Genomic DNA, 15,435 nt, shown 5'->3' with positions numbered 1-15,435 from the left:
CAACCAACCAACCAACCAAGCAACCAGCCAAACAGCCAAACAGCCAACCAACCAACCAACCAACCAATCAACCAACCAAACAGCCAAACAGCCAAACAGCCAACCAACCAAACAGCCAAACAGCCAACCAACCAACCAAACAAACAAGCAACCAAACAAACAAACAAATGAACAAACAAACAAACAAACACAAAAACCCCAATCCCTCTTTGCTTTCAGCCACTTTCTCCATCAGAATCTGGCCTCCAAATGTGTCCGGTGTGGGACTGGCAGGAAGGTGAGATTCCGACATGGGGGCCAGTCTCCTGCCCCCTTAATCAGCCCAACATGTCTAACGCTTAAGTTAGTGTCAAAAATCAAGACCCGGATGTGAGGGTTGATCCTTTAATGAGGTTTACCGGTTGCAGCCTGAGCCCCCCACGTCTGAAGGATTAGCCTGCGTACTCTCGCTACTGATGAAGCGTGTTAAGCCCTGGATCCAATTATCTCCCTGTTTTCACGGCTCCCTCCGTGGTCGTCAGCAGCCTGGACAGCTCTGTCCCGTATGATGAGGTGTAATTCCTCTGGGAGGCACAGGATTGGCCCTGGACGATCCCTCCAGCTCATTTCTGTTAGTTATTTCAGCCTGTTTGGCGCTTCTCTCTGTGTGAATTTGCAAAAGCCAACGAACCTGAAGGAAATTAAACCAGTCAGTCATCGGTCACTGGGGCTGCAGGCTTATCTCATGGGGCGGGTGTCATAAGACTCAGCAGAACATCTGCATGTGAAGGCTCTCAAATTCCCCCCTGTGAACAGCTGGAGGAGCTGTCCACATCCAGTAATTCTAGAAGTGTTGCATGATTCATCCCACCTCTTCATGAAAATATTGAGTCATGGACTGCCAGTTCAGAGAGCATTCCAGGTCCTTCCATCTTTCCCTGGCCCTCGTGTGTTGCTCTTAACTTTTGGGGATGATTGGATAAGCCCCCAGGCAGAGTGCAGCGTGTAACATGTGATGATGATGTCCTTGAGGACAGACGAGGAGCGAGCCTCATTCATCCCAGGGCTCGGTGAACAGCCCACAGGCTGAGAAAAAGCCACTAAAATGTTTCTACTCTGTCTTCTCCCCTCTGTCAACTGCAGTAGATTTGAGGTGTTTCAATAATTTTAAAAGGAAAACAGTATCTCAGCCTGACTACAGAGTGCACGTGGATGCACACGCACACACACACACACACACAACGTGAACAATCTCATTGCACCTTTTCAACCCCTCCTGCACCTGTTTCCAGCAACATCACACTTGTGCCCCTCAGCCAACTCTCTCCTCTCTCCCTGAGGATTCAGGACTGGGTCCTGCGTGGGGGGAGGTCTCTGACTTCCGGAATTTCCAGATGAGGAGACGGAGGACCCAGTCAGGACATCTACTTTGTGGCAGCGCTGGGACTGGACCCCAGCCCCTCCCTTGGGTGCCTGGTCCTGTCTGTGTGGCACCCTCCTGAGAGACACCCTGGAAGCCAACAGAGGCTGACAGCCTGCACCCAAATCACCATAACCAGTGACAGCTCACACTTACTAAATACATATTTTGTGTCAGTCACAGCTCTAAGATCTTTAAATGGATGATCTCATTTAATATTCCTGACATCCCTAGTGGTATTCCTATTTTACAGATGAGTAAACTGAAGCCGAGTAATTGGTCAGAGGTCATACAACTAGTAAGCTGTATATATAACTAGTGGAGCATGGATTCAAAGCCAGGTGGATTGCTTCCTGAGCCCACTCAAGTCTGGTGGGTCTCACCCCAGGGTGCACATTAGGACTGCCTGCGGAGCTTTCCAAACTCTTGCCATCCAGGCTTTTGGTCAGGCTCATTGGATCAGCATTTAAACCTTGCAGGTGATGCAGTGTGCATCCTGGCTTGAGTACTGATGCACTGTCCTTCCTTCCCGGTACCCTGTACTGTTTCTCCTGAATGGTTTCTAATTCTTCTGAATTGTTCCCATTCAACATTTCATCCCTCCCAGTCATGGTGCAGGGCTGACTCATAGGGATGCTCCATCCCAACATTTCCTTTCCTCAGGAGGGAGCCAGTGGGACTCAGGCTATTCCTGGCCAACTGTAGTGAGGAGTGGGGACAATGGATAATGGATAATGAAGTTCCCCACTCCGTCCATGACTGCTTACCCCCCAACCCTGTCCCCAGCCATCTTCTCTCTCATCCTGAGCTCCTCTCGTCCTCACCCACATGATCCACATGGGCCGTGGGCATGGTAGCATCATTACTGAAGCCAGTGGTTCTCAGAGTAGGATCTGAGGACCCGTGGGGGTACCCAAGATCCTTTCTGTTACTATCTGAAAAGTAGATGTCCAACTACCTGTGTGCACGACACCAGGTTTTCATCATCAACGTCGACCAAAACAACATATGGCTACAGACTGAGTGCAAAAGCAGACATGAGAGGCCAGCTGTCTTTTATTAAGCCAGATGCTAAAACAATTTGTAAAAATGTAAAACAATGCTATTCCTCTCATTGATTTAGCTTTTGGCTTGAAAATTATGGCTATTTTTCACAAGAATTATGTCATTTACATTAACATGTAATAGGTTTATTATTGTTATTTTTAAATGAATAAACATTTTTAAAATTCTCAGCTTTAATTACTAGTACAGTAACTTGATAGATACAACCTGCATAAAATAAAGCTCTTTGGAATCCAAGATAATTTTTTTTGCCATTTAAAAAATATTAATTAATTTATTTTTTGGCTGCGTTGGGTTTTCGTTGCTGTGTGTGGGCTTTCTCTAGTTGCGGCAAGCTGGGGTTACTCTTCTTTGCGGTGCACAGGCTTCTCATTGCGGTGGCTTCTCTTGTTGCGGAGCACGGGCTCTAGGTGTGTGGGCTTCAGTAGTTGTGCCTCATGGGCTCTAGAGCACAGGCTCAGTAGCTGTGGCGCTTGGGCTTAGTTGCTCCATGGCATGTGGGATCTTCCTGGACCAGGGATCGAACCCATGTCCCCTGCATTGGCAGGTGGATTCTTAACTACTGCGCCACCAGGGAAGTACCTGAGATAATTTTTAAGAGTATAAAGGGGTCTAAAGCTTGAGAACTGCTGGTCTAAATCATCCACTGTTTTCTCAAACCACCCATCTCAGATCAGCTTGGAGGGGTATTGGTGGCTTTATATTTATATTATACTTATTATACTGTAATTATTACATTTCCATCAGAATTTAAGATAGTGTCAGTTTGGGATGGTTTGGGGTTTTGTATTTAGAGAAATACTGGGGTTGGGGGCGGTGATCAGATCTGGAATGGAATAAGATTTGAAAGTCAGCTCCCCTTAGAAGGCATCAGGGAATGGGGAACGTTGTTGCTTTCCTCATGAACCCCTGAGAAAAGGAGCAGCCTTTCCCAGGAAGCAGTTACACTGAAGACATTGGCATGTTGCAGAAAATGAGCTGAGCAGGGGTTTCACCAAGAGACTGAAGCCCCATCCCAGGACTGGTTCCTGACCTACTTTGAGCTCTTGGCTCCAACACCCTGGCCTTGGCTCTGCCCTTGGTCCTCTGGCTTCTGTTTGTACTGAGACCCAGGCTTTTCCTAGTGGGCTGGACAGGCTGCCCCTGGCTCTGCCTTGTGTGCTGCTGCCTTTGGCAGGAGGCCCTGTCCCAGCTCTGGCTCCACGACTTGGACCCTGGCCACTTGGCCAGTGCTCTGGTCGGGTCAGCCCTGGCCCCGTGGGATGCCGTGGAGGTTCTGAGCACAGATGACAGGATAGAGGGAGGGCCTGTTTATAGAAGTTCCTCTGTGTAGATTGGCACCTGAACTGATTTGTCATCCATGACAGCCAACAGGGATTACTTGAAAGGGCATGCCAGGGAGTGAGCTGGGACCTGCCCGGGGACTCCGGTGCAGCTGGAAGCCTGGTGCTATTTATTTACTGCACTGGAAACCATTCTGCATAATGGAAACTTCTCATTTTAAGGCATAATTATTCTTCTTGCATTGAAATATTATGTTAAAAATAACAATAATGATTACTTGTTATCATTTGCTAAGTCCCTTCTGTGTGCCAGGCTAGGTGATTCATTCATTTTACAATTATTTATTGAACACCTACTATGAGGTAGTTCAAGAGGCAGTGAACAAAGCAGGTAAAAAATACCTGCTTTATGGAGCTTACATTTTAGGGACGAGGCAGGCTACAAACTAATAAAGTACATTTATGTCAGATGGTTGTCGATGCTGGGGATAAAAATCAAGCATGGTAAATTGGGAAAGAAGAAGTAAACCTATCTCTGTTCACAGACAACATGATCTTATATGTAGAAAACCCTAAGGATTCCACCAAAAAAACTGTTAGAACTGATAAACAAATTCAGTAAAGTTGCAAGGTACATAATCCATCACTCTTTTCAATTAAAATTAATGTAAAATAATGCATTTTTCGTCAACAGCAAAGTAAGCTCATGCATCAGGCTGGTGATGTCAACATGATGCACTCATCATTACGTGTTGTCAGTATTGATAAATTATGTGATTACACTAATAATCAGAAACATTTTCAAGGCAGCTAGGAATTTGGTATGAAGCATGCTGCCAGACAAGAGGCATTAAATTTAAGGCAAGAATTTGGCAAATCCGAAACTGTCAAAGTACTGCAGTAATGTTGTGACAGATGAAAAATGTCTTTGGACAGAGCCGTGGGAATGTCACTTTCATCCTTCCTCTCTTGGGCTTTCCTGGAGGAGACAAGGCCCCTGGGGAGGGCAGAAGTACAATGGCCACAGACAGCCTTTGTCACAGAATCCTCCCAGCACTCTGCTCAGGGATCCCACTCTGTGGTCCCGGGAGAGAATCAGCAGAGGATAAGGAACAGCAGAGAGCAAGAAGAGTCAGACGTGGGGGCCACAGTGAGAAGTTTGGATTTTTTGCCAAGATAAATGGAGTCATTGGAGGGTTTTCTCAAGGGTGGATGGGGAAGGAGAAGAAGGCAAGCACAATGTAATGCTTATTTTAAAAGTGTTCTAGTTCCTTGATCAAAATTTATAAGTTGATTCAAAAAACATACATGGAAAGGCAAAAGGCCTAGAATCGTTAAAGCAATTCTAAAAAAGGATGAATTTGGAGGGCTCCCCCTATTTGATTTCAAGACATTAAAAAGCAACTCAAGAGTATGTGGAATTGGCATTAGGGTAGACACATAGATGAATGGGACGGAATGAAGAGTCCTGAAATAAATCCACACCCATATGTTCACTTGAGTTTTGGACAGTGTTGCCAAGGCAATTCAATGGGAAAATGAAAGTCTTTTCAATAAATGGCGTTGGAACTACTGATAAAATGATAGAAAAAATTTAACCTTGATCCCGACCTCACACTACACACACAAAAAATTTGAGGTGTATTATACACCTGAACACAAATTCCACAATTACAACGTTTGTACAAGAACAAAGGAGAAGGCAGAGGTTCCTTAGAGAGGACCTCAAAATGTTGAAAGTGTAAAAGAAAAAAAATGGATAAGGTAATCTTTATCAAAATTAAAAACCATTGTTCATCAAAAGACATCATGAAAAGAATAAAAAGACAACCTACAGGACTTCCCTGGTGGTGCAGTGGTTAAGAATCCGCCTGCCAATGCAGGGGACACGGGTTCGAGCCCTGGTCCGGGAAGATCCCACATGCTACAGGATAACTAAGCCCACACGCGACAACTACTGAACCTGCGCTCTAGAGCCATGAGCCACAATTACTGAACCCATGTGCCACAACTACTGAAGCCCACACACCTGGAGCTCCTGCTCCGCAACAAGAGAAGCCACTGGAATAAGAAGCCCACGCACCGCAACGAAGAGTAGCCCCTGCTTGCCGCAGCTAGAGAAAGCCTACGCGCAGCAACGAAGACCCAACGCAGCCAAAAAAAAAAAAAAAAGGCCATCTACAAACTATGAAAGAATATCTGCAATGCATATATCTGAAAAAAAGTTATGTCCAGATACAAAGTATTTGTACTCGGAACATATAAAGAATTCCTATATCTCAATGATAAAAAGACACACAACCCAAGTTAAAAAATGGGCAAAATCCTTGCAAGAGTCAGACATGGGGGCCACAATGAGAAGTTTGAATTTTTTGGACTCTATAAAAGAGTCCAAATGGCCAATAAGCATATAACAATGTGCTCAGCATCTTTAGTCATTGGAGAAATGCACATTTAAACCATAATGAGGTGATATTACAATCCCTCGAGAATAGCTAACGATGGGAAAGAGTGACAATATTGATGAGGATGTGGAGCAACTAGAATTCTCATATATTGTTGGTTGGAATGGAAAATGGTGCAGTCATTTTGCAAAAGTGTTTGGCACTTCCTTACAATATTAAACATAAACCTACCCTTCAACCAGCAGTTGCATTCCTGGGGGTTTACAAAAGAGAAATGGAAACAAATAGCCACAAAAAGACTTGTGCATGAATGCTTGTATCAACTTGATTCATAATAACCCCAAGCTGGAAACAACCCAAATGTCCCTCAGTCAGAGAATGGACAAATTGTGGAATACTCACAGATGGAAAACCACTCAGCCATAAAAAAGAATGAACTATGGATACAGAAAGCCACACAAATGCCTTATCTGCCTGGAAGAAGACAGACATGAAAGAGTACATACCATATGATTCCATTTATATAAGTTCAAGAACAGGCAAAGCTAGTGAATGTTGATGCAAAAAGAAGAGTGGTTGCCTGTGGGGGGCAGGGACTCTGAAAAGGAGCAAGAGGGCACTTTCTGGGGGGCATGGGAACGTTCCATGATCTTAATTGGCGTGATGGTTACATAGGTAGATAATGGACCAGAACTCATGCATTTATGCTCTGTGCATTTCACTGTATATAAATTTTACCTTAATAATAAATATTAGATCACCATGCCTGATGTTTGGGGCAGAGTGGAACAGGAGGCCAGCTGGGAGGTTGTTACAGTAGTCCAGGTGCAAGATGATGGTGGGAGATGTTAGAAGTGGCCAGAATTGGGGTCTCTTTTGGAGGGAGGGTAAGGACTGGATAGCCCAGTAAGCAACAATCTTGTTTAGAGCAGGCCCCAGATGACTGAATCCTTGAAAATTTATTTATTCTATTTGTATATTTTACTCTGATTCCTTCTCTTTCTAAAATAATTTAAGGCTCATTGTAAAAAAGGACATGTATTCAGTAAGACTGAGACGATGTAACTAAAATAGGGAAATTGAAACTAGAAGACAGAAGCACATATGCCAGTTTGGGGACTGATGTTAGAAAACTAAGATCAGGAACCTGTTTTTGCCCAGTCCTCTTGGTAGGGCTCCTAATGGGGCCCACTGATGGGTTATAAAGGGGACAGCAAGGGTCTTTAATATCAGAGGGAAGATAGCTCAGATTATAGATTCCCAAGCAATGTTGAATCAGTTGATTTTAGTTGAAGAAAAAGATTTGTCTTTTAGAGACTCTCTGGGCTTATAAAACCAAAAATGTACATTTTTGTAAAATTTGATTTGTAACAGAATATTACATCATGAAGGTCTGATACATCAAGTGCTCTACAAAGAAATGGGGTTTATTTTAGGGAAAACTACCTTCCTTCTGTTTGAGACTGAATTTATTAAGCAGAAATGTAAATAGCATGGGGTATAATTTCGGATAAAATACAAGTTTCAGTATATTCTCCGTACATATATGGAATCATTATCATTAAAAATTACTATAAACTAACAGTCTGATATGGGAATTGAGTTTGACTTGAATGTATTAAATCTAAATGAAGGCAGCTATTGATACAGTAGAAATACTGCAAAAATGTATGCTGAAAAATGCATTAATTATTGATTGATCATTATCAGTATGGGCAGTTCAGTATGCTGCCAATTGAATGTGAGGGGAACCTTGTCAATATTTGACAGTCTTTAGGAACAATTAGTGGATCAGAAATGAAAGAAGAACTGAAGAGAGAATTTACGTGCGGAAAAGATATTTAAAAATATATGCTAGTAAGGAAATCCATCAAATCAAGCCTCATCTTAGTTCTGGAACTTTTGCTCGATGTCTTGAGATGGACCAGCCCAAATGAATGCTTAAATCAACATCACAGCATTAATGGCGAACTCCTACGGCATTGCCCATTGGATCTAATAGCAAAGATCGTGGTCCTGTGCAGAGATTCGGGAAGGAAAAGAACTGTCACGAACAATTTATAATGCTCCAGGGTGGCTACATTTGGGATTGGTTCTTTAGCAAATGTGACTGCAATTTATTTCAAACTGGTGAGTAAAAATGACCACAGCTGGATACCACCAATGGCAAAGTCATTCTCCTGCCTCCACAGTGTAAATGGAGAGAATGAAATATGAAGAAAACCATGACCGGTTGGAGATTCTGAGGGATTTACTTAGTCCTGATGGTTAAGGTTTGGCTCCAGCAGAGCAGGTGGTTTAAGGGGAGGAGGGGGTTGTTGGAATGAGGTGGGCTGGGGTGACTGTCAGCAAGGTTACCTGGCACTGGGACGTGTTGGTGTCAGGTGCTCTTTTGCGACAAGGCTGGTGGTACAAAAGAGGGGTGGGCTGGCAATAAAGATTGTACCACCCAGGGTCCCGGGGCTCCCTCCAGCTTAACAGTGAAGGGCATTGAGGGCTGGGGACAAGAGGTCCATGTGAAGAATACAAAGATCTGGTTTCTGGCCCTTTTTCTACCACTTACTAGGTGACCCTGGTTGGACAAGTCTTTTGACCTCCCTGAGCCTAGACTTTTCCATCTGTGACATGGGGTCAGCACTTCCTGCCCTGCTCAGCTCCTCCTGGAGGACTGCTGCGGGGATCTGCAGGACAGAGGACCCAGGGGCCCTCCAAAAAAGCCCGCGAATATCCGCTACAGTTGTTTTTTATTATTTGCTGGGAACGAACCCTCCTGTGTGAGCGGATACTGGAGCCAGGCAGTGGTACGTGCTCCAGCCTTGGAGGAGTATTTTAGGAAATAATCAATACAAGATGCACTGGGTTTGAGCCACGATAAGAGTCATAAATTTTGACAGTCTGCTGCTTGATAAAATTAATAATGCTTGAGAGAAACATTGTAAAAATCTATGGGAGGGAAAGCAGAGTGTGTCTGGGGAGAGAGTCTAAGCCAGTGTGGAAACTGTCCTCCAAGGAAGGTCGGCTCCTCCTCCCGCCGGTGGGGAGGTTTACACGCACATACGCACATGTACACACAGGCATACACACACCACACACATATGCACTTGTGCACATGGGCAACAAGCACCAGCTTTGTTGGCTGTGTCTCAGAAGAGACTGGTGAATCAGAAAGGCTAGCATTAATTCCAACAACAGATAATTGGAATTACCTTTGGAAGAAATGCCACCTGCCTCTGAAATTCTAAAATAAAACAGTGACAGTGTTCTTGCCCTGTCCCACTTCTCGCTGGTGGAGAAGAGCGTGCTTGTGTAGCTGTGGGATTCGAGGCTGCTGTGCACAGCAAGGGAGAAGAGGGTAACATAGGGTGACCAGACCTCATGGTTTTTAATCAAAGCCCTGAGATGCTCTGTGGTTAGAAAGGAAGGGGAAGAATACTGCTTTTCCTGTGTCCAGAATGTTCCCAAATCTTCCAAATCCTCTGTCTGGGAAGATTGTCCAAGACATCAAGATTGTCACCTGGACTTGTGCCAGCTGCTCACTGTTGGTGGGAGCGTCGGTGAAGAGATGCTGCAGGTCTGAGTTGCTATGTAGAACCGTGGTAGTGGTGAGGGGGCCCAGGGACAAACTTGGTTAAGGCCATGTGAGGCCAAAGGGGAGTCCGCCAGGGGCTGGCCTCCATGCACATGCAGTTGACTTGCTATCGTGTGAGTCTTTAACTACTTCGTCTGTGGTCAGAGACCAGACGACCCCATTAAATAAGGATGAACAGATGTTCACTACCATATATAAAAGAGATAAACAACAAGGTCCTACTGTACAGCACAGGGAACTTATTCAATATTTTGTAATAAACTATAATGGAAAAGAATCTGAAAAGAAAAAAAATATATATATATATGTAAAACTGAATAATTTTGCTGTACACCTGAAACTAACACAATATTGTAAATCAACTATACTTCAATAAAAGTTTTTTAAAAAGGGATGAAAACATTGGCTACTGTTCAGTAGAGTGATGGAATTACTCTTAATTTAAAAATTGCTTTTGCTGTGTTGAATTTTTTATTGTAAAAGTAACATCTGTTTATTATTTTAAAAAATGTTAATTTAAACGGTCAGAAAAAACCATAAGGAAATCTTGACATTGGGTCTGTCATGTTTTCAGGCAGAGAAAACAAAGAATTTTGTCAGTCGGAGCCTGGTCATAGGAGAAGTCCTCTCATAGCAGACATGGCCACAGGAATAAAGGTGAGAGACACTGGGCAGCCTGCCCTTCATGAACTGATGGTTTTGAATGACAAGGAGTAAAAAAAAGAAGAAAAAAAAAAGACTCCATAGGCATCAGGCTATTCCTGCACTAGATGTTTATAAGATGGTACACCTTTCAACCCATCCCCCTTGGGGACTTGCAAGACTTCCAAGACTTCCTCTTCAACCATTATACTCAATACTGTATTTGTTTTTCTTTGCTTTTCTTTTTGTATAGCTTTTTTGCATTTATGTCAATCAATTTCCTTTATTCTAATTTTATACAGACAGTATCGTAGTCATTTGTGATGTACTTTCTTCACTTAAACATTATCACTAAGATTGATCTATATTGTTGCATGCCACTGTAGTCATTTTGTTTATTTTTTAAAAAATCTTCCTATTTTGAAATAATAATGCTCACAGGAAGTCACAAAAGTAGTACATAGAGTCATGTGAACCCTTCACCCAGTTTCCTTCAGTGGTGATATCTTATGTAGCTGTAATGCAGTATAAATCAGGAAATCAACATTACTACAGTACTGTTGACTGTAGACCTATTCAGATTTCACTAGTTTTTACACTCAGCTGTGTGTGTGAGTTTGTGTGTGCGTGCACATGTGTAGCTCTATGCAGTTTGGTTCCATATATAGTATCATGCAACCACTACCACAATCAAGATATAGAGCTGTTTCATCATCACAAAGAAACTTATAGTCGTGCCCATTTTCTTTTTTTTTTTGCGGTACGCGGGCCTCTCACTGTTGTGGCCTCTCCCGTTGCGGAGCACAGGCTTCGGACGCGCAGGCTCAGCGGCCATGGCTCATGGGCCCATCCGCTCTGCGGCATGTGGGATCTTCCCGGACTGGGGCACGAACCCATGTCCCCTGCATCGGCAGGCGGACTCTCAACCACTGCGCCACCAGGGAAGCCCAGTCGTGCCCATTTTCAAACGCATACAGCCCCTACCCTATCCCTGTCCTTTGGCAACCACTAATCTATTCTCCATCTGTATGGTTTTGCCATTTCTAGAACGGTATATAAATGGAAGTTCATTAATTTTTGACTACAGAAAGATATTCCTTTGGGTGAATGTGCCACAGCACTTGGAATTCTTAGACTTCTCCATTTTTGCTGATAAAATGGGTATAAAATGGCATTGCACTGTGGGCTTGCTTTGCATATACCAGCTCACCAAGGATGGTAAACAGAATAGCTTGAAAGGTGTGACTGCCATGGCCCCTTCCTGTGCCCTGAGCCTCCCAGCAGGCATGCGGCCCTGCATTTGCCCTCTTCTCCCTCCCTGGACACCACTGCATCACTAAATCAGTCCCTACATGTAAATATCCAGTCCTCATATCCCCAAAGGGGAGAAATTATAATTAGAAAATGATGAATGAATGATCAGACAAGAAAGTAGGTCAATCATTGATGAGTCCAAGATGGAAACTCTTTCTGTTCTGCAATGTAGACATTTAAAAATGGGTAGGAATTAAAAACGAAGAAATCTGTGAGCACCAGCTGCAGTGAGGGCAGCCACCATTAGGTCCTTTGGGGAAAACTGGCTTCCCTATGATTTCATCCAGGCAGGGTCTCTTCTCTCTGGGATGGGTTGGCTGTGGCTTCCAGAGAGAAGAAAGTCAGCTGAGATGCAGCAAATAGATCCTCCTCTCAGAAATCCTAGAGGGTCCTGGTTGAGACTCATGATCCTCCGTTGGTGCTTTTACCATATGCCCACACCTGCCTTTTCTTTAGCAAGCCTCCGGTGGGCCATGACCATGGGAAGTCTTCATGGGGTGTTGCAGCTCTCTGGGTGGGGAGCCCTCTCCTCTCCACCTCCAGGGTCTTGCACTGAGCCTGGTGCACACAGTTGCATAGGGAATGTTTGAGCAAATGAGGGAGGGGCAGCTTGTAGTTTCAAGCAGGACTTAAGAAACATTTCAACCCATTGCAATATGTGGACCTTATTTAGATCCTGGTTCAAACAATAGACTGTAAAGAAAAATTAGACATCAGTTGGGGAAATTTGAAATTGGATATTTGGCAGTATTAAAGAATTATTATTATATTTGAGGTGGAATAATGGTTGTAGGGTCATGCTTTTAAAAAAGTCTTTAGGGCTTCCCTGTGGTGCAGTGGTTAAGAATCCATCTGCCAATGCAAGGGACACAGGTTCAAGCCCTGGTCCGGGAAGATCCCACATGCCACAGAGCAACTAAGCCCGTGAGTCACAACTACTGAGCCTGGGTGCCACAACTACTGAAGCCTGTGTGCCTAGAGCCCGTGCTCTGCAACAAGAGAAGCCATTGCAATGAGAAGCCCATGCACCGCAACGAAGAGTAGCCCCCACTCTCTGCAACCAGAGGAAGCCTGCGCACAGCAACAAAGACCCAAAGCAGCCAAAAATAAATAAATAAAATAAATAAATTTTTTTTAAAAAAGAGTCTTTATTTTTTACAGATGCATAGGAAATACTACTTAGGGATGAAATGATAGGATGTCTGGGATAAACTTCGAGATCATCTGGGGTATAGAATGGGAGGGTGAATTGGGGGAAAGATGAATAAAATGGATCATGAACTGGGCATCACTGAGTTCATGATACTCTTCTATTTTGTTTGAAATTTTCTACAATAAAAAGCTCTTTAAGAAAGTTTTACTCCTGAGTATCCTAGAAGGAAATTTGAATAGATTTAAAGGACTGGATCTTTAAAAATGCTTCTCTGGTCACATCAGTCTCAGCTGAAAACCCCTTCCTGTTAGCTTTAGAGAAACCCTCCAACCCTTGACATGTCTCACAGGTTCTCGTGTGGTATGGCCCTACACTCACGTCTCCAGACACCTTCTGTGCCACGTAATCCTACCCGGGAGATCTGCTGTCTTGAACTTCTTTCGGTCCCTTGTTTCCATATTTGGACCACTCATGCTATCAACCTAGAATGATCTTTTCCCCTCCTTCACCTGCCTGACACCTGCTCATTCTTCAAGTCCCAGTTCAAGTGTCCTTCCTTCAGGTAAACCTCCCTCAAGCCTGCAGTTTAAATCCCACCTACATGTCATCTGTCTTTGTGCCTTATAGTATTCTGTCATGGCATGTACCCATTTTTTTTTATGATCAAGTTTTTTTCGGAGGGGTTTAAGATTAAGTTTTATTGGAGTATAGTTGCTTCACAATATTGTGTTAGCTTCTACTGCACAGCAAAATGCAAGGATTCTGCAGTATATGCAAATCAATCAATGTGATACACGTGATACACAATTAACAAATTGAAGAATAAAAACCATGTGATCATTTCAATAGAGGCAGAAAAAGCTTTCAACAAAATTCAACACCAATTTATGATAAAAACTCTCCAGAAAGTGGGCATAGAGGGAACCTACCTCAACATAATAAAGGCCATACATATATGACAAACCCACAACAAACATTATTCTCAATGGTGAAAAACTGAAAGCATTTGCTCTAAGATCAGGAACAAGACAAGGGTGTCCACTCTCGCTGCTATTATTTAACATAGTTTTGGAAGTCGTAGGCATGGCAGTCAGAGAAGAAAAAGAAATAAAAGGAATCCGAATTGGAAAAGAAGAAGTAAAGCTGTCACTGTTTGCAGATGACATGATACTATACATAGAGAATCCTAAAGATGCCACCATAAAGCTATTAGAGCTAATCAATGAATTTAGTAAAGTTTCAGGGTACAAAATTAATAAACAGAAATCTCTTGCACTCCTATACACTAAAAATGAAAGATCAGAAAGAGAAATTAAGGAAACAATCCCATTTACCATTGCAACAAAAAGAATAAAATACCTAGGAATAAACCTACCTAAGGAGGCAAAAGACCTGTATGCAGAAAACTATAAGACACTGATGAAAGACATCAAAGATGACACAAACAGATGGAGAGATATACCATGTTCTTGGATTGGAAGAATCAATATTGTGGAAACAACTATACTACCCAAAGCAATCTACAGATTCAGTGCAATCCCTATCAAATTACCAATGGCATTTTTCACAGAACTAGAACAAAAAATTTTACAATTTGTATGGAAACACAAAAGACCCTGAACAGCCAAAGCAATCTTGAGAAAGAAAAATGGAGCTGGAGGAATCAGGCTCCCTGACTTCGGACTATACTACAAAGCTACAGTGTTCAAGACAGTATGGTACTGGCACAAAAACAGAAATATAGATCAATGGAACAGGATAGAAAGCCCAGAGATAAACCCACGCACCTGTGGTCACCTAATCTGTGGCAAAAGGAGCCCAGAATATACAATGGAGCAAAGACAGCCTCTTCAATAAGTGGTGCTGGGAAAACTGGACAGGTACATGTAAAAGAATGAAATTAGAACACTCCCTGACACCATACACAAAAATAAACTCAAAATGGATTAAAGACCTAAATGTAAGGCCAGACGCTATAAAACTCTTAGAGGAAAACATAGGCAGCACACTCTCTGATGTAAATCACAGCAAGATTTTTTTAAATTAATTAATTTATTTTTGGCTGCGTTGGGTCCTCGTTGCTGTGCATGAGCTTTCTTTAGTTGCAGCGAGTGGGGGCTACTCTTTGTTGTGGTGCGCGGGCTTCTCATTGCAGTGGCTTTTCTTGTTGTGGAGCATGGGCTTTCTGTTGTGGAGGCATGTGGACTTCAGTAGTTGTGGAACGCAGGCTCAGTAGTTGTGGCTCACCGACTCTAGAGTGCATGCTCAGTAGTTGTGGTGCACGGGCTTAGTTTCTCCATGGCATGCGGGATCTTCCTGGACCAGGGCTTGAACCTATGTCCCCTGCATTGGCAGCTGGATTCTTAACCACTGCACAACCAGGGAAGCCCGCAAGATCTTTTTTGACCCACCTCCTAATGAAAATAAAAACAAAAATAAACAAATGGGACCTAATGAAACTTAAAAGCTTTTGCACAGGAAAGGAAATCATAAACAAGATGAAAAGACAACCCTCAGAATGGGAGAAAATATTTGCAAATGAAGCAACTGAAAAAGGATTAATCTCCAAAATATACAAGCAGCTT

The 15,435-nt window shown here is 43.1% G+C and overlaps 1 protein-coding gene across 1 annotated transcript in view; it reads left to right on the top strand.

Annotated features, from left to right (window-relative positions):
- The window catches only part of ACOXL (acyl-CoA oxidase like), a gene marked incomplete at its 3' end in the record, with an annotated part of 356,274 nt that overhangs the window by 27,205 nt on the left and 313,634 nt on the right, over positions 1-15,435 (top strand). The window contains 2 exon segments of the mRNA XM_082643007.1: positions 10,316-10,367; positions 10,370-10,398. Of these exon segments, the coding sequence (XP_082499133.1) occupies positions 10,316-10,367; positions 10,370-10,398 (81 nt within the window).

Source organism: Mesoplodon mirus (genome assembly GCF_964341445.2).
Source record: "Mesoplodon mirus genome assembly, chromosome: 14".
In the NCBI taxonomy this organism is placed as follows: Eukaryota; Metazoa; Chordata; class Mammalia; order Artiodactyla; family Ziphiidae; genus Mesoplodon; species Mesoplodon mirus.
The sequence above is the reverse complement of the archived record's forward strand: the minus strand, read 5'-3'. Positions and strand labels throughout refer to the sequence as shown.